Here is a 23,576-nt window from a genome sequence, read left to right as displayed (position 1 = left end):
AAAAATTAAATCGGTGTTCGGATTTTTGTGCAGGATACTGTACAATGACCCATATCGGAACGATTGCGACCAACACTGGAAAATTTATATACAACCGCTCGATATGGGCTACTTTGTTACCTGACCGACGCGGGAACACTCGTCCCGATCCATGGAGGAGCGGGTGATGCCACTGGGAGCAGTCCGTTACGGTGCATTTTGTCGTCTTTTTACATGCGGATGAGAAGTGTTTTCGTCCAAGGCATCTAAAGCAATGCTTTCCCTTCGCGACTGCTTCCGCTCTTTGGGTGGGTGAGAAGTCGATGAAAATCTGGCAGAATGCTAAAGGGTGCCCTGGATTGGCGTGGCACACCGTGCAAGTGTTGTCTTCATTAGTTGGATTTTGAATAGCCGCCATTCTCACCGTCGGGCCAAATTTCACCATCTTGGCTGGGGTTTGCGGCGATTTTCGCGCGTTGCGCGATGCTGATGCGCCCAAAAATTCTTCTGCTCCTACAATACCTTCTATCCATTTGTCAAAATCGGCCAGGCCTGGCACTCTTGGTCGTAGTGGGTACGCGAACCTTCCCCACTCTCTTTGAAGCTCACTTGGCAGGGCTCTAATCAATTGGCTCACGATATTGGAGTATGATTGGCCTTCTTCTTGATTCACACTAGTTACGGCATCTTTCACTAAGGCCGCCATGTTGACCAGTGATTTTAGGTCCCCCGACGAGAATGGCTGAAGAGCTAATAATTCTTGAACGTGTGCATGCATGATAGCTTGGCGATTACCATATCGATCAGTTAGCGCCTTCCACGACGTCTGGTAATCAGCCGAGGCAACGAATAAGTTTGCTACTCTTCTTCGGACGTCCGGTTCTAAATTTTCACGAAGGGCTAGTAACTTCATATCCTCTGGCATTCGGGTATTGTTGATGAGCGCGCCGAATGAAAGTTCGAAATCAGGCCATGTTCGGGAATCTCCGTTGAAAGGTGTAATGGATATTTTTGGCCATGGTCCTCTTGGTCTTTTTTCGTCATCAGAGTCATTTATTGTAGAAGAAAATCTTGGCTTGAAATTCGATTTTCCCGGCGATTTTAGACCCTCCAATTGACGCTGATATTCGATCTGTAGAGTGAGGTCCTCTTGCTCTCGTTGACTCTGTTGTCGGATGTCCTCCAGTTTACGTTGCTCCTCGAGCTTTGCTTGTTCTCGCTCGAACTCCAATTCTAGTCTTCTCTTTTTTGCGTTAGGGGCCACGTCCATCTTCTCCTTTTCCTTATTCGAATATTCTTCCGCTGCCTTTCGACATCCCGTATAAAAGGTGTTGATTTCAGCTTCCCATTCTATTGCGTCTTGCTCCTTGCCCTTGTCCGCTTGCTTGTATTTGGCATTCACTCGCACCACCTCGCTGTAAGCTGCTTCGAGTACCGCTAAAGCTACGTTTACGTCATCTGCTTTACCCCCTCCGTCGATCAACGCCTTGAGGTGGTTTGCTTGTCGGGTGTGGCGACGTTTAGCGCTGGTGCGGATTGCAAAGATTGTTTTTGCGTCGACTTCCTCTTCGCTATCGCTTGCAGACCCCATTCTCTCATTCGCCTTCCTGTGAAATAGGTTTCGGGTTTGCGATAATCTAAAAAAACACCAGCTCAGAGACGATCCTTTTGACTTGCTCAACAAGGTTTCGAATTCGACAAAAGGGTTTACCTGGACTAGTTTCAGAAGCGTTAGGTTGCGTTTCGGTCGATTTTATTCACGTTGGTAGGGGATTCTCAACCGGCCACCTTTTGCAGTTTCGAATTTACCTGAAACCAGTCCAGAAGCGAATTAATGTGGCTTCCTTTACATACGTACGTCATCATAGAATTTTACCTGAACTTGGTTCAGAAGCGTGAAGTCGTAATTCGGGTGATTTTCCTTCTTTAGCGCTTGCCCCTTTTAAGGTTCGAAATTTACCTGAAACAAGTTCAGAAGCGTTTTATGACCTGTAAACAAGTCTTCGAAGGACAGACCCGTCTTTATTTACCCTGTACATTTACATCACTCCTAGCCATTTTAGTATTACATAATTTTTTTACTGCATTTAATTGCCATCAGTTGAAAAATATAAGTTGTCCGACCACCTTACCCTTTATGATTTGTATGAGCAATCTTTTACATCACCTTTGCCTCGTAACTTAAAAAACCCGGCTGGGATGATTTTATGCATTAATACGAATTAATAAGAAGTAATTACGAATTTCGAGACTTACTGTGGAGCGAGTCTGGATCGACTGAAAAAGGGGGCGTAAAACTCACAGTTGCTTTCCCGGGTTTCGGCACCAAAAAATGTCACGAACTGCTTGTATATAATCGAAACTCGAGAGCGGGCTAGACACAGTTTATTTTTCTGAGCAAACGGTTAGGACCACATACAGGGTTGGACTGGCTCATTGCTCTTTGCGTCGAACTCGAATCTTTTTTTTATCCGCCCACCTCGGGATCTTCCGCCTTTCTCCACCTTTTCTTATTTCTCCTTTGTTGGTGTCTGGGTTGCCAAATGAATACTTGCGGACGCGAATCTGGTCCGCAACAGTTTTCGTTAATTTTTTAAACGGCTAGTTTAACGAGAAAACCAATGATGAAATCGAAATCAATGTTCAATTTCGATAATGCCGTGTGATTTTTAGGGAATTTCAAGAGATGTCGTTTTTGTTTTCCTATTAGTCTTATAGATTTTGATTTAAACGTAAAAAACCATAAATTAAGTTGGTGCGCTAACAGCACTGTTTCGTTAATTTTTAAAACGCCTAGTTTAACGAGAAAACCAATGACGAAATCAAAATCAATGTTCAATTTCGATTATGCCGTGTGATTTTTAGGGAATTTCAAGAGATGTCGTTTTTGGCCGATTTTGACAAAAGTGGGAAGGCTATACCCTTCCCACTTTTTCATTTTTAGCCAAATTTCAAATTTTACTTAAAATACATGATTTCGATTCAGAATTGAATGAAAATCACGGAAATCAGGTTTATTTTTTCTATTAGTCTTACAGTTTTTGATTTAAACGTTAAAAACCATCAATTAAGTTGGAGCGCTAACAGCACTGTTTTCGTTAATTTTTTAAACGGCTAGTTTAACGAGAAAACCAATGACGAAATCGAAATCAAGTTCGTTGCTGTGAGATGTACTTCTGTTGCCACCTGAGCTGTATCGTCAATTTTCAAAACTTGAGTATAAGTTATAATTGATCGTAGCAGGACTCGAACCTTCAATCTTCGGATCCGAAGTCCGACGCCTTATCCATTAGGCCACACGACCGTATTAACATCGAGACATTGAATGAAGAAATAAAAATAATAATCCTAATTTTGGATAAAAGATAAATTTTAATTTAGTACCCAAATGTAATGAATGGCAGCGATGGGATTCAAACCCATGCCTCCGAAGAGACTGGTGCCTTAAACCAGCGCCTTAGACCGCTCGGCCACGCTACCTTAATAATTGCGCTTTGCGGATGTTCCCTGAGGCAGAATTTGCAAGTTTTCTATTACAATATGTGAACCAGCATGTCGCAGATTGGTTAGCAATTTTGATAGGTAATATTGTCGCGGGTTAAAAGGAAGATTGGTTATCTCTCCGCAGAGATGAGTCATCCGCTCCTTGGACAAGGCTGCGATCGTGGTGAAGAAATTATCGGGAGAAGTCCGCTCTAAGAAAGATACGCAGATTCGCAGCCCGGAAGGGGAGTAATTCGCGCGACGGTATAAAACGCTGCCCCGAATCTGCGTTAGATGAGTCTCCATCGGGTGAGCTCCTGGAGTCGGGCTCCGTAAGAGGAGTTCCCTGGTTTCTCTAGAGGTCTTCAGACGCTTCTCCAACTTTTGGTAATGGTTACCTCTTTTTTTTAGTTAAACCATTGTTTAGAATTAAGTCATCACTTGTTGTATTCATTTGTTCTTGTTCAAATACAACTCGTGTGACAATTGGTGGAGACGCAGCTCGTTACCCGTAAGTGACGAATTAGTGCTGCAGAATTTTAATTTTTGAGACGCAGCTCGTTACCAGTAAGTAACGTATTTGTGCTTCGGTGTGGCAATTGTTCAAGACGCAGCTCGTTGCCTGAGAGTAAATGAAGTCGGGCTGCAGTCATTGTTAGCCGATGCCGAAGAGGACAAACCCACGGCTACCTAGTTACCTAAGATACCCCAGCCGACGATTACATCCGCTTCGAGAACTATCAAGCGTTCCGGTAGAAACTTCACCTACCCCAGCCTCATCGTTGGAGAGTGGAACTTCCTTTGTTGGTGAAGCTCTAAATTTTGAAGGTCCTATTCCAAAGGACCATTTGACCAAAGAAGCTGACAGTCAGGGTGAATCAGTCGAGACTGCAAGAGGCTTAACCTCGGATCCAGAAACCGAGTTCGATTTGAGAGCGGTGACGAGTCCAGTTGTTCCGGTCGAGTGACAACAATTTGTAGTGCAATCAAGGCATATTGAGTAGCCGCAAAGACAAGCTATGGAAGCTGTCAGAAAATTTATTAGCCCGCCAATCTTCCGAAAAAGTTCGGAAGAAGATGCGCACCAATTGATGGAGCACTTTGAAGAACATTCTACCCACAACAGATGGGGTGATATTGGAAAAAGAAATAATTTTGAAAAGTATTTTGATGACGCCGCCAGGAGCTGGTTAAATTGTGCAAAGGCTCCCGAACGAAATAATGGTAAATCTCAAACGGCCGGAAGATATACGATTGCAGCGCCTCTTCCGTGGCCCTAGGCAGGCGGTTAAAAAAAAAGAAAAATCCTTAAGACTATCCGGGAAATCAAGAAACATTTAAACAAGTAAGCGCAACTGGAAGGAATAAAAACGAAGGAGTAAAAAGTCCCTTATTTGCCAAGAGGACGCAAGCTGATTTTTTTTTAGTCTCATCAACCTTCGTGGATCGCAGAAGATTAGTACAGTCGGGTCGCCTGTCTTGAAGAAGGGGTACCTGTCGCGGGTGAAAAGGAGATTGGTTATCTCTTCGCAGAGATGAGTCATCCGTTCTTTGGACAACGCTGCGATCGTGGTGAAGAAATTATCGGGAGAAGTCCGCTCTAAGAAAGATACGCAGATACGCAGTCCGGAACGGGAGTAATTCGCGCGACGGTATAAAACGCTGCCCCGAATCTGCGTTAGATGAGTCTCCATCGGGTGAGCTCCCGGAGCTAGGCTCCGTAAGAGGAGTTACCTGGTTTCCCTAGAGGTCTTCAGACGCTTCTCCAACTTTTGGTAATGGTTATCCCTTTTTGTTCGAGTTAAACCATTGTTTAGAATTAAATCATCACTTGTTGTATTCATTTGTTCTTGTTCAAATACAACTCGTGTGACAATATCGCAAGATATGAAAGTCCTTTGTTTGATCCAACTTCGAAAGGATTATATGTTTAAAATGACTTGCTCTGCTTATTCAAGACGAACACAGATTGCCGAAGGCGAAAGCTAATTTGGCTGATGTGCAGTGTTATTCAAAGCGTGTGATAAGACAGTTCATGAGCTGTGTTCGATATTGCATTAGTGCAAATTCCCACATGCAAGTCCACTAAATGATATTAGTTTGAAACATATGAATAAACTTGGGGCTCATCCGGGATTTGAACACGGGGCCTCCTACACCCAAAGCAGGAATCATACCTTCGGCATTTAATGTTTTATAAAACATGTAACAGGCTCATTGGTCTAGTAGTATGATACTTGCTTCGTATGTAACTGATCCCGGGTTCAATTCCCGGATGGGCCCATTATAATTTATATAAGCCGGTGGATTTACAAGTGAATTTCTTGCTGTTTATGTAAGATTACTGCGGTCGACTGACATAACAGAATACACTAAGATGTACAGTATCCTCCACAAAAAAGATGCACCCCCCCGGTAGCCCAAAAAATATAAATTCCTTTTGAGCGCTAGATGGCATAGTTTTTAATTGCAAAATACAAACAAAAAAAAGCATGCAACTTTTCTTTTGTTTGTTTTGACTGCAAAAGCGAGATGGTTGCCATGATTTCAGTATTTTTTGCTGCGAGCAAAATTTGGAAAACGGAGAAATTGAGAAAAAAGTCGGGGAAAGGCTAACCTCTGAATTGTTACCTTTCCCCCACCCCGACTTTTTTTCTCGTCATAGAAGGCCAAAAGGGGTTAGGTAATTTAAGCCCAGACACCTTTTTTTTTTTGCCCCAGGTATTAAATGTCTGGAAAAAAGTGTTTACTATATTATTGTTGGACTCCCCAACCCCTGGCTAACAAGACATATTTCTGCAATACAAAACAGAGTCTTTCGATTACAGAACTCGTTCTTGTCATTACCGGGTCGGGTAATCGGGTAGCATATAGAAACACCGAATTCTTTTCATCGGTATGCCATAAAAAGGCATCAACTACCTCCCCCCCTTGGTGTGTTATCATCAGGACAATTTGGTGTTGGAGGGCTTTTTATGCCATATCTGCAATTCCTATGACAACAACTATTTCACATTTTCTAATTAGTTTTTAACAATCATTGTGAATAATTTTATAAGTTAGTTTACCATCCCAATAGTTAAATTTATTTTAAAATGAATATAGTATTACCTTACTCTCAGTATGGGTCCTGTGTTGAGTTCACCCTTAAGATTGCGGAAAGTTCCGCATATGACGGGAAAAGATGCTGTAGCACTGCGCAGTGAGAAGCCTCTATACAAACTCCGATGCATTCATATTAATACCCACCCTTTCTTTGAAGTTTTTTCTGCAAATGACCTATTTAGTTATCTATACCGCTCTTCAGTTCAACAACACAAGCGGGAAAGAGCTCATTCTCCGCTTAGTTTGTCACATTTCACCCGAACAGGCTTATATGCAGCTTTCCTTGTGGCTATTACAACATATTTTCCCCTATTTATGGATTGCGCTTCAAAAGTCTGCTTTTATTCTTGTTTCATCTATGAGGAAATGTACGTGAACCTAACAATAATATCAAATTCCGCTAATTTTACGGCGAGGAATTTATTGCAGGAAGGAAAGAAAAATTTATTTCTGATTCAATGGGATTTTTTTAGCTTATTTTCAATGGACGTTGGTAGAAACGTTGATATAATATTGCACCCCAAAAGAACACCAGTTTTAAAAAATGTGTTGTTTTTTTGTGTTTTTTGTCGTAGGAGCTAAGTAAATACTCGTTGACAAAGAGTTGTCTAATAACTTTTTTAATACATAATAACAAAATGGAAATATAGTTCACGGAGTGCAGTTCACAATAGAAGTGTTTCGAGAGGGATTAAAATTGTTGATACAGTGTAGCCCAAAGACATCCGGAATAATTATGTAATAATGATGAGTTGTGCAATTTTGGAATGTTTTTTTCAAAATCGAACAGACTTAAGATTTTGAAAGGCTGGTGTCGATAGCGGACCGTTGTTATCGAAAGTAGTATATTACATCGAAGAATCAAAATTCGGACAAACATAACTACTGAAAGAAAATAAACCAAATAAGGGATATCTGTAATTTATGGCACTAAAGCTTCGTTCCAGTGATGCCTTTTTATCAATTCTAAAGATAAGATGCAAAAACAACCCAGTAAGAGCCATTTAGGACAGTAAACAGGAATGGGAAAAAAAATCGAGAGAAGCGGTCTACTTGAATGGCTCTTATCCTTGCCCGTTGAGCCGGTGTGGGTCCTGGTGGTCTCGGTGGTTGTCCCATCAACATTCGAGCATTTTCCTTTTAAAGTTAAAACATGGTAATATATTTTTATTTTCGTTTGATTTTTACATCAAAAGAACCAAGAAAGAAAGACAAAGTAAATAAGGCAAGATTTCGGTTATTTACGATTCCACTATTCTATATATATTATAAACCTAACACTATTCTTACAATTATTATTGTAATGAGCAGTTCTTAATTAAAGATTTAAAAAGAGGGTATCACACCCCTGATTTGAAAGTTATCCCCTCGACCAAGAGTGAATTAGAATCTTTAAACCAATTTGGAAATGTCAATCCAAAATTTTAAAATTACAATCCAGATCCTAGCAAACGAATTTGGCAAAAAAAAAATTCTATCGAGAACTTGTTAAGCCAAGATCTATTGAAATCTCAATTTTCGGGTAGCTAGCGTGAAACTCTATTACTTTTTAAAACATTTAACTGAGTTAGGGCGAACGGTGTCAAACTGGACATACGTAGGTCATCTTGCTGCACGTTTTGGTGTCAACTTTTTTAGTGAACACTTTTCCGCTCAGCAACTTCAACAAGAAATTCACGGCAAAATGGATTTCAAGCGATAGTTCAACTACGCGGCTGAAAAAAGAAGGAGCTGAAGTTGAACTGAACCGTCAACGGTGGTAGGCTACATCCCACAGTTGAGCAAGTTCGGCTTTCCCGGTTCAACCTGAAAATTAGATTTGACACCAAAAAGAATGTTCAACGGAACTCAAGTTCAACTGCCTAGCAGTAGTTGACGCGAAAATGGAAGTTGACCACCATTGTCCAACAAAACGTGGACAGCAATAAAACAGACCCTTGGACAAGACGCCTAACTGGTAGGGTATTATTCAATACCTTATTCAAACATGTTATATAGGAGACAAAATTCATTTTATACTTAGGGATGAATCAATCTTCATTTAAAAATAATTGAATTTAAGCCGTAAGACAGATTTCTGCTGGGGTTCCAAGCCAAAACTATAAAGGCACACTGAACGCATTGAACGGCAGTCGCCAACCCAAATTTTATATATTTAAAAAATGTATTATAAATAACCTATGACGATTATGATGACTAATTGTGTAGAATATAGTTTAGTTTTCTTTAGTTTCTTTTCATTAGTTCACATAAATCTGGCTGAATCATTTATGGAATAATTTTCTTAATTATTTAGATATTTTCAATGTTGTATCATGGATTACACGAATATTCTTATGAAAAGAGGCGGGATTCATTGCCCCGATCTCCTATTTCAAATACCTCTGGGAGTAGGCAATTTTAACGATTGAAAATCTTATAACTATTCTGCTTTATATAGGGGAGGGTGGGGCTAGTTGGTACAATTTTTTTTATTTCTTCTCTGGTTTCTTTAATTTTTGATATTTTGACACCCAAAAAATTGTAAAAGAAAGCTCAGATAACCAGCTTTCCGTGCTATTTTTTAATTTGATCTACGTTGAAGAATTCATATCGAAATCAACGTTCAAAAAGCTAAAAAAATTTGCCTACATGCCCCCAACGGGGTAAGTTGGCAGTGGTAGTGGGGTAAGTTGGCCCCATGTATTTCAAATACGGATTTCAGTGAAATGTTGATGTTGTAAACAAACTAGAATAACATTACAATAAACAAAAATCCTATAGTTATTTTAGAGTGGGAAACTCAGAAATAAGTTGTGATAACTTACATAAAGATTAATAGCCTTAAATGCAAAAAATTTAAAAAAATATACATAATTCAGGCAAACATTTCACAGGTGAACATCGTATAAAGTGAAACACTTAAAATTTGCCAAATTTTGGCCTCTTATGCATACCACTGTTCACCATAAGTCATATCTAGCAAAAATTTGACTTACAATTCCCTGACATTTTGACAGGCCATGTACTATATACATATGCATGTATAATGCCTATGCCGACATGCCCCATGTTGCAATGTATCAACTTGCCCCAACCCGGGGTTTATTCAAATAAAAATTTTTATTACTCCTTTATAATTGATTAAAACAAATCCATTGTTACAGTTCGATAGAGGACACAATTTTCTATAAAACTAATATTTTTTAAAAATTATATGCATACCAAGAAAAGATCAAATTGATGAATACCAAGCACGCAACTATTGTGGATTTGACGCAAAAAATGTTGTTATTTTCTATTTCCTAAACTATTTGGGATAAATTTATAAAACTTTGCACAAATATGCGCACGATAAACATCTTTGACTATGAATTATTTCAATAAAACCTCTTTCACACAATTCGTCTAAATTAAGAATTGCAAACTTGCCCTCCTGCCAACTAGCCCCACTCTCCCCTAATATTCGCCCAAAAAACGTAGTTTAGTTGCTAAGATAATTAGCTTCAAAATTGTGTGAATTCTGAGAAAATCTGGTTATATTTTAATTAAGAGAATCAAAATCAATTTGGTTTCCCATTCGTCTATACTTTTTTCTTACATTGTAGTCTAAGATTTCTTTCCCCCGCAGCATGCGGTTGAGTTTTGGGTTTTATGAAATAAAATAATTGATAGTCCTATACAAACCTTTGCGGCCAAGTCAAAAACTTTTTCTGGTTTAGGAGGCTCGTTAGCAGTCTTTGGTGCGTCCGAATCACCCAAGATGATGTTCACCAGACAATATTCCATCAGCGCCATGAAAACGAATCTGTACGAAAAAAATTGTAGTCAGAAACCAGACACTGAAAAAATCCCAACGATTACTATGCTTGGGATTCATGAAGATTAGCGAAGTTTCCTCTGAATAAATTAGTTAACTATCCATCTTTAACATAGTGAAAATAACTTGGCTTACATGGTGCATGTTGACATGAAGGCATCCACCGCTTTGAGATAGGAGACGGGCGGTAAAGCTGCTTGAGATTTGGCATGCTGAGTGGACAAAGTCAGCAATGAGGTGACTCCCAATGTAACCCGAGCTGGAGCAACTTCAGGTTTAATCCAGAACGATACCCACTGTTAAAACAAAATGGAAAACTCGTTATAAATATTGCTAGAAACTTAGCGTGATTTTTCTGGTGGATGATGTAACTTGCTTTATCGCAAAAAGTATGAATTGCCTGTTTAGCGCACGCCGATAGGCCAACACCGATGTGACTATCAACTGGAATGTGAACAGGAATCCTTACAACAGGATGTTCGACCCAATAATTTTTTTTTTTCACACGGCAATGAGCCTTAAGCCTTCGTTGTTTGTTACTAATGAAGTAGTTAGAAATTTCCAATCATACGCCAAGGCAATCTTGGTCTTAACCCCTTAGCCTGTGACGGAAACGAATATCCCCACGACTCGTGTTTCAACTTAGAAATTGGATGTTGAAACTAATGCGTATTAGCCAATCAAGAAGAAAAGAGGTATCAAATACTTACTGACATGACGACAATTAAGCAGGTCGGGATGTACGTGTGAAACATATAATAACCCAGTCGGCGCTTCAGCACGAAAACCACCTCCAGGCAAGTGAAGTTTCCTTGCAAAATAACAAGTTGGGCATAGTAAAAAATGGAAAGAAATGTGAAGAAAAAATGAAGCAATCGCTTCATCGTTCCGCTCCGGCAGTGCGGACTGCGGACTATATCGACCCCTCTAAACTAGAAACTGTTGAATGGAATGCAATGCCCTTATCAGGTAGGGCTGTGAAATGTAAAAAAAACTATGAGGAAGACTGAAATTCTTTAAGGAACAAGGATTCAAAAGAATCTCTAGTAGGCTATATGCTAAAGTGTGAATCAAGTGACGAAGCTAGAATCATTCTAGAATCAACAAACACATTGAGAATCAATGGCGACATTCAGAATTTTAAATAAATCTATACCTGTACCCATATGAGTACAGTTAACGCTAGTGTCGTTTCCTCTCAGAGAAGGATAAGATCTAATATACCTGTAGCATAAACTTGTGTGCAGTCATTCGTGTAGTTTCCTTCCAATTGTAGCTGTGGTAATTCAATGGTTTTCCAGACATCAAGGGGTCCAGTTTCATCCCATTCGAAAATCAGGTCGTCCGTAGTATGAGACACTTCATCAAATAATCAAACAAAACAACAAAAAATGTAATGAAACAGATCCTGGCCGAACTTGAAACGATCCCTTGGCCATATCGGCCATATCTTTACAATTCTATGCGTTATTGTGAGAATAGACGATTAGGTTGAAATCCCACGGGCCACATCCACAACGTGCAAACGCGTATATGTGTAGTTCCATTTTCCCAAAGGGGAAATAGGAAACTTTTCTAACATTGACGAGCAAACGGATTAGTCTCGAAGTCAAAGAAGAGCGGCGGGCAAATTACAATTTTCACATTTACTTCCTTTTACTTGTTTCTCCCACGTTAACAACACAAATCTTGTTGTCAATCGAAGACAGCTAGACTACTTAAGTCTTTTCCAACGCCTACACAGTCGCAGAAATTTCAAAAAATGAACACTGACGAGTTTGGGTAAAAGTTTGATCTTAGACGTCATTGCCAGCTTTAACAAGAATAATTTTTGGCGCAAATCCTATTATTTTGAAGCTATATTACTAGTTAACTCTTTTTTATCTACAAATAACGTGTCAACTATCCGTTACTTCATTTTTTTTGTGTGTGTGGGGAGGTACTTGTGTATATTGTCACTTTTCATCAACGTAACTTATTTTGTACGCACATCACTGCGCACAGCTCATCTACATTTACTAGCGATCGATGGAAAAACTTAAGCGGAAAGCAATAAAGAATGTGCCGAAATATAGAACGAAAATGAATAAAGAAAGCGTATAGACTTACAACTTTCAATTTGAATCTTGCACTCTTGTGAATCATGCGGGTAGAGAGCGAAATTCATGGAGCAGGACAGAGTCAATGTGAGCCTATAAGTGTTTTGACGTAGATGAAGGAGGACAAATGTGATTAGATCTGCTGTACATAAACACACAATTTGAACGATGGCTTAATTTTATATAAATTTACAAATGATGATGTGTCAAATAATGGTTAACTGTTGGTTTTAGATCATTTGATCAACTGAAAATTGTGTTGTACAATCATCGTTGTTGCTAGTGGAGTCACAACTTGATGTTAAGTAATCGTAGAATATTCATGAATGCTGATTAAGATACTTGTGTAAGCATATATCTTCCTTATTTTTGTTAGAATCCGTTAGTGGTTAGCCTGTCTAGTCATGTTTGGATGTTTCTCCACCGAGAGACTTCAAATATATCCTTTTACCCTAAAGTACCGCAAAGTGTTGGCCCATGGGACCCGTTTTCAGTGGTCTACTAAAATTTTGGTTCGATTTCGCCCTCATCTTGAAAATGCCCCATCGGCTAGATTTGTGCCTCAATGCATCGCAGAATAAGGAGTATGTTCAATGACTCTCGGTGACGAAGTTTACAAACATGACTGCATTACAACTGTGCAACGTCTGTTGTTTTTTCTGGTTGTTTGTGTTTTTTGTTTGTTTTTGGCAACGTTTAGTCTACACAACATTTCAGTTTTTCTAGGGATGAATTACCGGGTCATGGCCTACCCATGAACGTGTTTCATTATTTAGGGCTGATGTATTATAGTTTTAATTTTTCGATACATTAGCGATCTAATAAAGAAGAAGTATTAAAAGAGTTATTCGTGGTACACATTTTGCATTCTCCGTTCTTACTTACTAGTATTTTAAGCCATTTTAGATTTAGTTTGTAAAGAAGCAATGTTCAAATGCTTTCTGCATACCTAAATGAGCGCATCGTTTCGCCTCAGATGCTTTACAGTCGTTGACGAGCAATTCATGCGTCTTAGTTTAATTATGTCCGGGTTATATCTAAAATGTATTGATCCTGTCCGACTTACTTGACGACGTAGAGGATTTTTTTGTCTCTGTACAGCCATAAATAATGGTTTGGGATGGTCATTGTCTGAAAAGTGACTTGTTTTGCATTTTTGAAGTAGGAATCTGGTCTCCAAATGCTCTTTAACCATTCAACGTCCAATAGCCTGCAATCACAAACACACACAAAAAATGAAAATCGAAGGATAAAGCCGATTGTCTTTTTGTGTTCATAAAAGAACGATGAAAAAGTAGACAGCAAAATGCTATAGCGCTTGTCAAACGCTTATCGACTGCGATTAAATCCTGGGTTTCATTCACCAAGAAACCCACATAACAAATGCGCAGTCTATTGTCATCGCTTCTCCGAACTGAAGCGCTCCCTCATCTTTTCGTCGTTGATCGATCGAGTATCAACAACAATAGCAAGACCTTGTATTAGGTCAGCCAACCATTGTTGAGATGGGAGGTGCCCTGGCCATAGAAATTCTATCCACTTGTTTACTGCTAGCGCATCCCATAATGGAATGCTACAGAATTCTGCGTAATGTTATTGACGGCTGCCTGTTGTACAATGTTTAGCCAAGCCAAATAAAGTCCAATAATGTTTAATTGCTTTCCGTCTTCTGTGTACCGAATCTGCAGAATCCTTTAGTTCTACATGACCCACTTTTTTTTTTTTCTGGAGTAAAGGTTCTATTCTGTTGGACGAGATGCTTGAGATGAGTGTTCATTGTCCGGAAGGGTTTTTTTTTTTTTTCTTCATCCTCGTCACCTTAAATTATTTCGTATTTATTATCACGCAGGCTTCCCTTTTTTTCCCCTCTTCCCACCTTTCATGCCATGGCATCTTTTTGTGTTGTTATATATCATCTGAAGAGGCGACGAGCAACGCTGGATAACAAAGTCATGAAACTAATGTTGGCCGGATAGGCTGAAAAATAAAATAAAGCTGAAGCAGAAGGGAAAAAACCAATGGCTTTTGTGTTCCGTTGGAGTGGTAGAAAATGCTGGAGAGATCCTTCTTTCGAATGTGAACGAGCAAGGCGTTCGTCAGGGCGACGAATGAGTAGCACAAGAAAAAAGTCTGGAAGAAGCAAAAACTGTAATGGGAACGAGGAGGACGTTGAGAAGGTTCTGGTTGAGAATAGATAAGACACTACGCTACGTCAGCTGGGATTCAAGCCCTCCCTTCTATTTCAATCTGAACATCATCGACGTACAGGCACGGACGCCAAGGACAATCATAGCAAACAAGGGCACATGACAAGAAAAAACTACTCGCAGTAGATGGAAGATGGGACGGGTCGCAGTGGATGAGTGGACATGTCAAACTGATTTGCTAAAAAAGTTTGGATTTTTTGTTTGTTTTACGTCCATTGTTTTGATTTAAAAAAAAACAAAAACAAAAACACTTTGGAAAATTTGGCTGGTTGGATGCAAAAAAAAGAAAGAAAACAAGCAACAACATAATCTTATAGAGCACATGTCAAACGAAGTTCGCAGGCTACTCGGCCTTTGCCTGATTGCTTTTGTCTTCATTCTTTACCGTATAGGCTACTTAGCTCGTCAATCTGACGTCTCCATGATGGTTCGATTTCTTGACGCACTGTTTTATTTTTATTTTTTGTTTTTGCGCATCCAGTTGTCAGAAATCAGGTACACAACCAGAGCGGGTTAAACTGATTAAGATGTAGAATATTTACATATATATATATCGCAAAACTACAACGTATGAAATTACTTTACGATAAAGGGCGCTACATTGTCGTACTAGGCCTCAACGCAATCTGAGTGCTCGAATTTTCTTAGTCTATAATGAACTTCTGTCGTGATGTATACTTTGCGAATAACAAGGCGTTTTTTTTAAATAGGTTACCTGTATTCGGATGTCATGTTTTCAGGAAGACTGAGACGGTGATCGCTCCACGACTGGACGTAAAACACATCGGCCATGTAAGTCTGTAAAACAGTGACAAGAAAAGTCAATAACCCGCTTCTTTCATCCCATCTGGTATAGCTACTAGTTACACCGAGTTACACTACATCATCATAGAAAAACTCGTCGCCATCTGCCAGTAGACATTTATATAGTCTACTCAATGTAGACCCCCCAGTAAAGCCAGTTTTATTTATGCCATTGAAAGGAATCTAAACTTTTATAAGAGGCAAAGGAATCTATAGCTCTGAATATACTCCAACTCCCACTCATGTAACGCCACAAGTGTATAGGTATAAGGAACTCTACACAGACTACCGTGGCACTAAATGGGAATTTACAAAGGGCAGCAGAGCATATTCACTAGGCTGTATGAAATGCCAAACGATAAAATACTAATCCTAATCCGGTTTTAATACAATATTACTATTTTCTAGACGTTAAAACTAAACGAAACCTTAAAGATTATTTTTGATATAATGTCATTTAAAAAAACTAGTCTATAGTTTTCATGCGCTGTCATCGACGAACGTGAGGCTAAAAACTGTATAATTTGCGATTTCAAGAAGAATGGGGGCTCATTAGCAATTGGTGTGTTGACGATGGATGTGCGGTTACATATGCGTTACGTGTTCTAAGGACGTGTCTTTATAGCGAAAGTTCTTGGCGTATATACGATTGGGTACAAAGAAAATTTGGCTTACCATTGAATTCTCGTTAATGGAGTCAAGCCCCATTACTGTCAAATGGTTGAACACCTTGGCTGGCTGACCTTCCAGTCTGGGTGGGCGCATTTTGTCATAATTAAATCGATCGGGTAGAATGTCGGATAATTCCATTGCCGCCACCATAATCCCGTAACCAGCCAAATTGCTAAAACAAGTAAAAAAAAAACTAAATTAGGTAGCTGCGGAGCGGATGGCTCCCTTGCGTGGCCATCGTCGAAATGAAAACAGAACAAAACCCTCGATATTATTTAAACAGTACCTTGTTCTATTTATTGAATTCGATTCTTTTTTCTTTTACGGGCTACTGTCTGGTTAAATTTCTTTTATTCAAAAAATTTAAGTAGGTTCTGAACTTAGTAAAGGATAATCCACCAGAGCAAACTTAATGAATTTCCAAACTTGGATTCAGTATTTTAGCTTTTGTTATAAATAACGAAAAGGAGCCACTGAGTATTTGGCTTTTCATATTGAATCGTTGAATCGTACATAAATACAGCTGCACGATATGACAAAACCCAAACAAGTTCGTTTGGGATTCTCCTTATTCTTTATTAAAAACTAGCTGGGATGTATTTGAACAAAACGAAACACCCGAAAGTCAGGACCTTCTAGAACTTACTTTAAAGGCCTTAACTATATGCTCGGATGGAATAAGATTGGATTAGGAGTCGCTCTCAAAGTGACAGAAGGTTGGCCTGTTTCATAAATAGCAAAAATTTCCATGGGGCATAGTTTAAAATCGCATTCAAGGTTGAACTATCGTATAATCGTTGCGTTTATTATAGAATAAGACTAAAATTTCATTTCCATAAAAGTGGCAGAACAGCTCACATATTATTTATCAGCACAGACAGTACCCTCATTATATTTATTGAAATGATTAGGGTAGTGAACGAGTTGCGTCCTCATATTGTCGAAGAGTTTTTATTACGTTCTCTTGGCAATGTGCGCTTTTTCTCTACATTTTTAAACTTTTATTGACAGCTTTATAGCACATTACAGCGTTTCTCACAGTTCAGTTTTTAGTGCTGTAAAGACGCTGGATACTGCGCAAAAAAAAACCGTATAAAAAATGCAGTTTGAATGCAAATAAGTTAAGTTATGCGCGTTGTGCGACTAAGTCCTGTTATGTTCTAGGTATTCCTTACTACTTTTTAATGCCATTTTCTTAACTAGGTTAATCTTAGGTTTCGAACGCATTTGGAGGGATCATGTGGAATTGAAAATAAGGCCAATTTTGGCCAGATTTCTTACCTCAAAATGACTAGTGTGACGTACAGCGCCATCGGAAATAATCAAGTTGACAGCAGGTATGTCCAACGGGCCACCCGGCGGCCTCGACGACCGGTAGTCAATTCCACTTACAGTCGATGTTTGTTATCACGCTGCTTTTGTGACTGTATAGGCGGATCCTGGCGAGGCTCGGAGACGTCGGAGATGCTAAAATCTATTGATTATCATTTATATATACATAAGGTTTCGTGAAAGCGATAGAACAGTCAGAGCGAATAGTAGGAAATGAAAACACACAGAGGAGGAGAGTATAGAAAAGGAAAGGAGAGAAGCGAAGATACAGGAGATGAAAAGAGAAAAATAAAATAAAATAAAAAATAAGAGGGGCAGGAGGAAAGGGAGGACAGCGTGACCAAAGAGGGAGAGAGTGCGAGAGAGCTGAGGCTGCTGCTGTTTGGAGAAGGCTCGTATCGATCTTTTCGTTGGATCTGCAACGAAGGGACTGTACATTTGATCAGGATGGCGGTGATCCCGCGTATGGATATCGTGTATACCGTCGGCTTCTATATTCTACTTCCCTTGTGTCATAAACCTGCTGGACCCATTTTAAATGTTAGTAAATTAAGCGGAGATCAAATTTCTGGTTATTCGGTGTCTTGATCGTCACCCAGCCATGGGTTGCTATACTGCTGTTGATTCTCAACAAATACGGTTGGATGCTCAGCTCAGTGTTGCCATTGTTAAAACAAGTTTTTGTGTGTGTGTGTGTGTGTGTGTGTGTTTTCGATTCATCACGCACAACCGACCACCACCGTCACACACTTTCTGAGGAAAACTGTGGATGCACTCACTATTACATTGCGCGTAACAGAACAAAATGGAATGTGATGGAAGAGTTTTCAAGTATCACCGAGGGTTTCCATGGAATCGACTGGAATCCAAAGAATGAGGGGTGGCCGATAGCATTTGTTTCATTTAATTTTGTTGGCTTAGATTCCTTTATCCCTGAGGTGCGGCCTGTGGGGTCTTTAACCAAATTGAAGCCAAAGTTTTTGGAATTAGACAATAGCTTTCGGTTTAACACCTTCTATTATTTTTGAATCTTACGATGAGCTTACATTTGAGGCTGGAATTGCCAATCCATATTTTTTTGTCTACCCTTAAACAGATCTATGATTTCATATTTTACTAGGAGAGGAACGTAGACTTTGATATCATGATTATTGATTTATGGTTTTATTTCTTACATTTATCTTTAAACTCTTTCTCGAATGATTAAATTCGAATGCCTGTTGTGGCAAAAGAAGAACGCAAGAAACGATGAAAGGCGCATCCTTTTCGTATTCCAGGACGCACAACAATCTAGTCTATGGAATTACAATTCCCACAACTCGTTTTTTATCCCTGTTTCCAGGCTTTCAAGGGATTTCAGTTTGGACGCGTGCATTTGTAAAGCTGTCTTTTCACTACACGGTACGCTTGTGGCAGCAATAAGCAAACAACAAGAATCGGATCGTTTCCGTTCGCAATCTTCTTCCTGGATTGCCTACGTTTTTTTTTTTTTTGTTTTGATTTTTTTTTTGTTTTGTTTGTTTTTTTTTGCCCAGTGAGAAGAAGTGAGGCGAAAGTCGCATCGGGGATTTCGGCTACAGTGGATCGTATTTCAAATGGATAACCAACTTTAGTTTCTCACAGTACATTTCAAGCTATGAACTTGCTTTACAGCAGATATCATTGGCTTTGGGTGTCCGCTTTTAGTTTCTTCTTCCTACGCTGAATTGAAATGAAACAAAGAATTTGATACAGAAACAGAAAATAAAGAGAATAGAAACCAAATGGATCGATCTCGTAGTCACTACAGGCTTTCGGATGATGTCGAACAATTGAACGAGGAAACATCACGCGGAAAAAATCGAATGCCATACAGCAAGAAAAAGACACCATGATAGCGTCAATTAAGCGGATCTTGGAACGTTACCAAGATAGCGAGCAGATGTAGCACGTCATCGCATACAAAGGCAATGCTTCATCAGGAATCAAAGAATTTTTCTTACAGGGCAATGTCGATTCTCATTTTCGTTTTTGTTTTATTTTTACGGGAGGGGGGTATCAGCTTCAATCATCGAAAGAATGGATGTGTTTTATTTCTGCTCGTTCGTTTTCCCTTTCATCGATAAAGGTACGTAAAAGTTGGATGTAAAGAATTTTCGTTCCTTTCAAAGAATTGATGAATAAACCACATTTTCTCATTTTCACCTTCCCCTCCCCCCTCCCTCCTGTCTCACAAAACGCAGCTTAATGATGACATTGTATTATTATAAGCTGAAAAGGAAAGTGGACTTGTTATTTTACCAATAAATACTTGTCTGATGAGACCGAACACATGTTGGATGTTTTTGCCACTATGCCCGACATATTCGGTCAGGTTGTATAGACCAGCAGACTAACTCGCTTATATGAATAGATGGAAAAGCACCAGATGCTAGTGCATGTATAAATGGCGAATGTTTCCAATTAATGCCAAGCTGCTGCACATCTATAACAGCAATTAACCAATTTTTATTTTTATTTGAGGAAAAGAACGAGTTTGTACGAGAACTCCACATGTTTCCGTCTACCTAAATACGCATTTGTAGTTGGTCTGTGAAATTCGAGAGACTAGAATTTTATTTTCAAAAGAACTTAAAAAAAAAATGCTAAAAAAGAGATAAAAGGGGAAAATGAAATAAGGTTGGAAGGAGTGTGGAAAATCAATGCCGACAGGTTTCTTGACTGAGGCACTCACGAGAGGTATTTGGTTCGTAAGTGCGGACTGAAAGTGATCTGAATTTTTTCTTGCTTCACTCGTCGCAAATTGCCTTGGCTGTGTTAAAATCAAATTCTTTTCACCCCACTTAACCTTTGCTTCTAGATTGAGCTATAATGCAAACAATGCAGTTGGAACTCCAGGGAGGGCTTAGGGATTCTGTAAGTAAAGCTTTAACTGCCAACATTGTCACAAATGGCATTTAAGGTTTTATTTGCCTCTATATTCCAGCCCTTTGTGGTAGGGTATTGTTTCATTTATGCATCATCGACACTTTAATTATTAAGAAGTTGTGAAAGGTCAAATATGAATGCCGCAATAAGTGGTCGAATGGAGGACTGACACGACACGTGTAACGCATAGTATGTTTGATGTCTGCTAGCAGTTATTAACCATCGATGACGATTCACTTGGAATCGCCGTCGCGTGTGCTTTGATTCCTGGCTTTTCCGTTTTGAAGTGTTCAAATCAAAGGCCGTATGTGCTACGCAACGCAAGTCTGACAACTCAGAATCGTTGATTAAGCACTTGGAACCCTGCCACTCCGTTTAACACGAACCGACGATCAGTGAAGATCGTAAATCAGTGCACCGACAGCACGTTAAAAATAAATCTTAATTGCCGAGTCCAGCAAAATTCCTGATGACACAGCCTCAATACACTGCCAGTAAGACGGGTATATGCCTGTCCAGGGGATATATTGCTTACACGTAGCAATAATGCAATAGTCGCACGAGCTAATGCTTTAACGACGTTCATGGGTCACGTAAGACGCGATCAATCGTTCCATAGTCATGACCCACCATTCCTTCGTCTGATTCCACTTTTTACGATACGCCACGGCTCGTGTTACGGCTTATCATATGGATCTTATTTTCGATTACGTTTCGCTACGATATTTTTTCAAGATTCTTCGACAAAATTCGAAATCTCAAGTCACAAGAGAAATGTAAGCAACAGCGTTTGAGCTGCGTGTTTACGACAGACCGACCGATTCTTGTGCACACAGCAGAATACGCAGACTTAAGCGAATAGTGTTGATACACAAAACGCTTCATTCATCCAGAATGTTTAGTTTTTTTGTTTTGTTGTTTTTTTCGGGAAAAAGAACACGTCATCGTCGTAAATAGTTCTATGAACTGTATAGGCGAATGCAAACTTACTTTATTGATCAGTGGAAGAATACTGGTCGAATGACGTAAACAAGGGTCGAAGATTAGCCAAGTGTCAGGCTGCAGCACAGCAATAACTTTAGTAATCCATTAGCGATTGGCTATGGATAACGATGTTTACCAATTGCGCTAACGAGGCAGTTATAGGGGACAACAAAAAAAAAAACAGGAGGATAACAATGTTGAAATTTGTTCTTACTAGTGGAAAGAAAGGCCTATAGCTACCCGGTTGGGCTCTGTGAAAAATCAACTGGGTCGTCCACGAAGAAGAGTTTACCTTTTGTATCTAGCAAGTGTGTGCGGAAAGGGGGAGGGGAAGAGGAAACAGGGAACCGTTGGATCCGCCCGCCGATGCGCATCAGCCGGGAGTCTGCGCTGCGCAGCAACGTTTTGTCGTCATGTATAGATTATAAAAAAGAAAGGATGTATAGCATAATGGTAAACCCGTCCTTCTATAGCTCCCTGCAGGGCCTGTGGCTTACGGTTTGATGGGCATTTCTTTTATTTGGGTTTTTGTGTGTGTGTGTGTGTGCGTCTGTGTCATCTCTTCTTGTCTCAGACAGCCATGCAAATCCGAATGGGACGCGTTCCTCTGACGTATTCAGCATGATCTAATCTCCACCGCCGACTCCCATCATGCACCTATAATCGTTTTCTTCTTCTTCTTCTTATTCTTATTCTTATTCAGCATCTTTTTTTTTGTCTGTTACAGTATACTCGACGGTTCTTTTGTTGTCGATCATGCTATTATCACGTCTTCGGTTTTTCTGAACTATTCTTAATGACCTGCACACTTCCGAAGGCAGACCATATTTTTTCTGTGTCTCGTCTTTTCTTTATCGACAAAAATTTGTCACATCCCGTCACCCGAAGTGACACGATCTATTTTCGAAAGAAACTCTTGTACGGTTTGACGCCACTCGATGATGATGTGTGATGTCGTCTGACAGCCGCATCGTCAGCTATGTGATCCAGATCAAATCACCGTCATCTGAACCTGAATTTGCAACCCAAATTCATTTGTCATTTTTTTTTTGTGGCTGGTACTCTGACGGTTGCGTTCTAACAATCCAGCACGGCAAGCAGCCGCGTCTGTGCTTTTCACGTTTAATTAAATACGATCAAGATTAAAGAAGAAGATTGCGCTGCGATATAGCCTACTGTACATCGTGTATACGCATGACATCTGATTGCCAGCCTTTTGTCCCGTCGTAATAACGCTTAGAGTTGTCTAATATTCTAGTTCAAATAAGACATTCACGTTTCAATTTGACTTATGATCGTCAATAGCTTTCAAGATGTCTGCAAGAATAAACCAATCGTCTAAAACCAAATAACATTTCCCTATTCTGACTGTTTTCCTCTTGTCACACTGAAACGAATAAGATCCGAGAAAATGTTTTCTGGGAGCAACGTCTTGACGCCAAGCTTTTTCATTCAACATATAAATCATTGCATGAATGAATTATAAAGCTCTTCGCTCTAGTAGCCAAGTTTACGTCGGGTATGTTGTCCTTTCTCGACAAGCAGACTTAAAGAATTGAAATTCCAAACATTTGTCGCCACTTGAACAGTCTGTCGTTGTATAGTTTTTCGTTTGTTTCACTTGAAACGTGCGTCGTGCTTTATAAACGTGTGTTCTCATATATTTGTTGTTTTATTTCAATGCCAATTCGTGCTTATTGATGCAAACCAGCGACTCTACCTTATTGTGACAATTGTTTATTCTGCGGGGAGGAAATCATATTTGATCAAAAGAAATAAGAAAAACAAGTGTGGTCAAAATGCATAGAAATGCAACGTGACTGCCCCACTTGAATTCTCTTTGGACAGCAATTTCCCGGTTTGAGTTTTTTCTTGTTTTTGTTTTTCGTGCTGCAGCATCCCTGCTGTAAAAGTTCCAAACGCTGCGAACTATACATGTTCTGTAAGGATATTCAAGGCGTTCCCATGGCGCCCGGCGCTGACAATGACATCAAACAAGTTGTGTTCAGCTGTGCATGTACGAGTGGCTTCAGGGGCAACATGCCATGCTAATTGATCACGAACAAGAACTGGCGATGGACTGTCGGCAACGTCGTCGACTTCATCCTAACTAGTCGACCGTAACGTCTTGTCTTCGCGGGAATAAAAGTCATCCGCTCGTTTTACTTGAAATGATTAATGGAAAGAACCGTGTAGCCATTTCAT

The 23,576-nt window shown here is 39.7% G+C and overlaps 1 protein-coding gene and 1 non-coding gene across 2 annotated transcripts; both read right to left on the bottom strand.

Moving 5' to 3' along the window:
* Positions 1-3,210: 3,210 nt before the first annotated feature.
* On the bottom strand, positions 3,211-3,283 carry Trnar-ucg. The gene has a single exon. It is a non-coding gene; the product is annotated as a tRNA-Arg (tRNA).
* Positions 3,284-7,171: 3,888 nt separating this feature from the next.
* On the bottom strand, positions 7,172-21,657 carry LOC116920997 (glycine receptor subunit alpha-2). The gene is made up of 11 exons (XM_032927185.2): positions 21,378-21,657; positions 17,430-17,622; positions 16,152-16,320; positions 15,388-15,470; positions 13,532-13,675; positions 12,476-12,558; positions 11,591-11,725; positions 11,077-11,177; positions 10,502-10,662; positions 10,234-10,354; positions 7,172-7,704 (listed from the first exon to the last, which is right to left on the bottom strand). The coding sequence occupies exons 2-11, from the start codon at positions 17,459-17,461 to the stop codon at positions 7,534-7,536; spliced, it is 1,200 nt and encodes a 399-aa protein (XP_032783076.1). The 5' UTR covers positions 17,462-17,622; positions 21,378-21,657; the 3' UTR covers positions 7,172-7,533.
* Between the last annotated feature and the right edge of the window lie 1,919 nt (positions 21,658-23,576).

This window comes from Daphnia magna, linkage group LG4, assembly GCF_020631705.1.
Source record: "Daphnia magna isolate NIES linkage group LG4, ASM2063170v1.1, whole genome shotgun sequence".
Lineage (NCBI taxonomy): Eukaryota > Metazoa > Arthropoda > Branchiopoda > Diplostraca > Daphniidae > Daphnia > Daphnia magna.
Note: the sequence above shows the minus strand (reverse complement) of the source record. Positions and strands in the feature narration are given on the sequence as shown.

What these genes read in the sequence shown, in the direction of transcription:
- LOC116920997 (XM_032927185.2), bottom strand. Translation starts at nt 17,461, where the DNA reads ATGGCGCTGTACGTCACACTAGTCATTTTGAG. An exon ending in CCATTAACGAGAATTCAATG is followed by an intron (nt 15,471 to 16,151) that starts GTAAGCCAAATT and finishes ACTGTTTTACAG; the next exon opens with ACTTACATGGCCGATGTGTT. An exon ending in GCTTAATTGTCGTCATGTCA is followed by an intron (nt 10,663 to 11,076) that starts GTAAGTATTTGA and finishes TTGTTTTAACAG; the next exon opens with TGGGTATCGTTCTGGATTAA.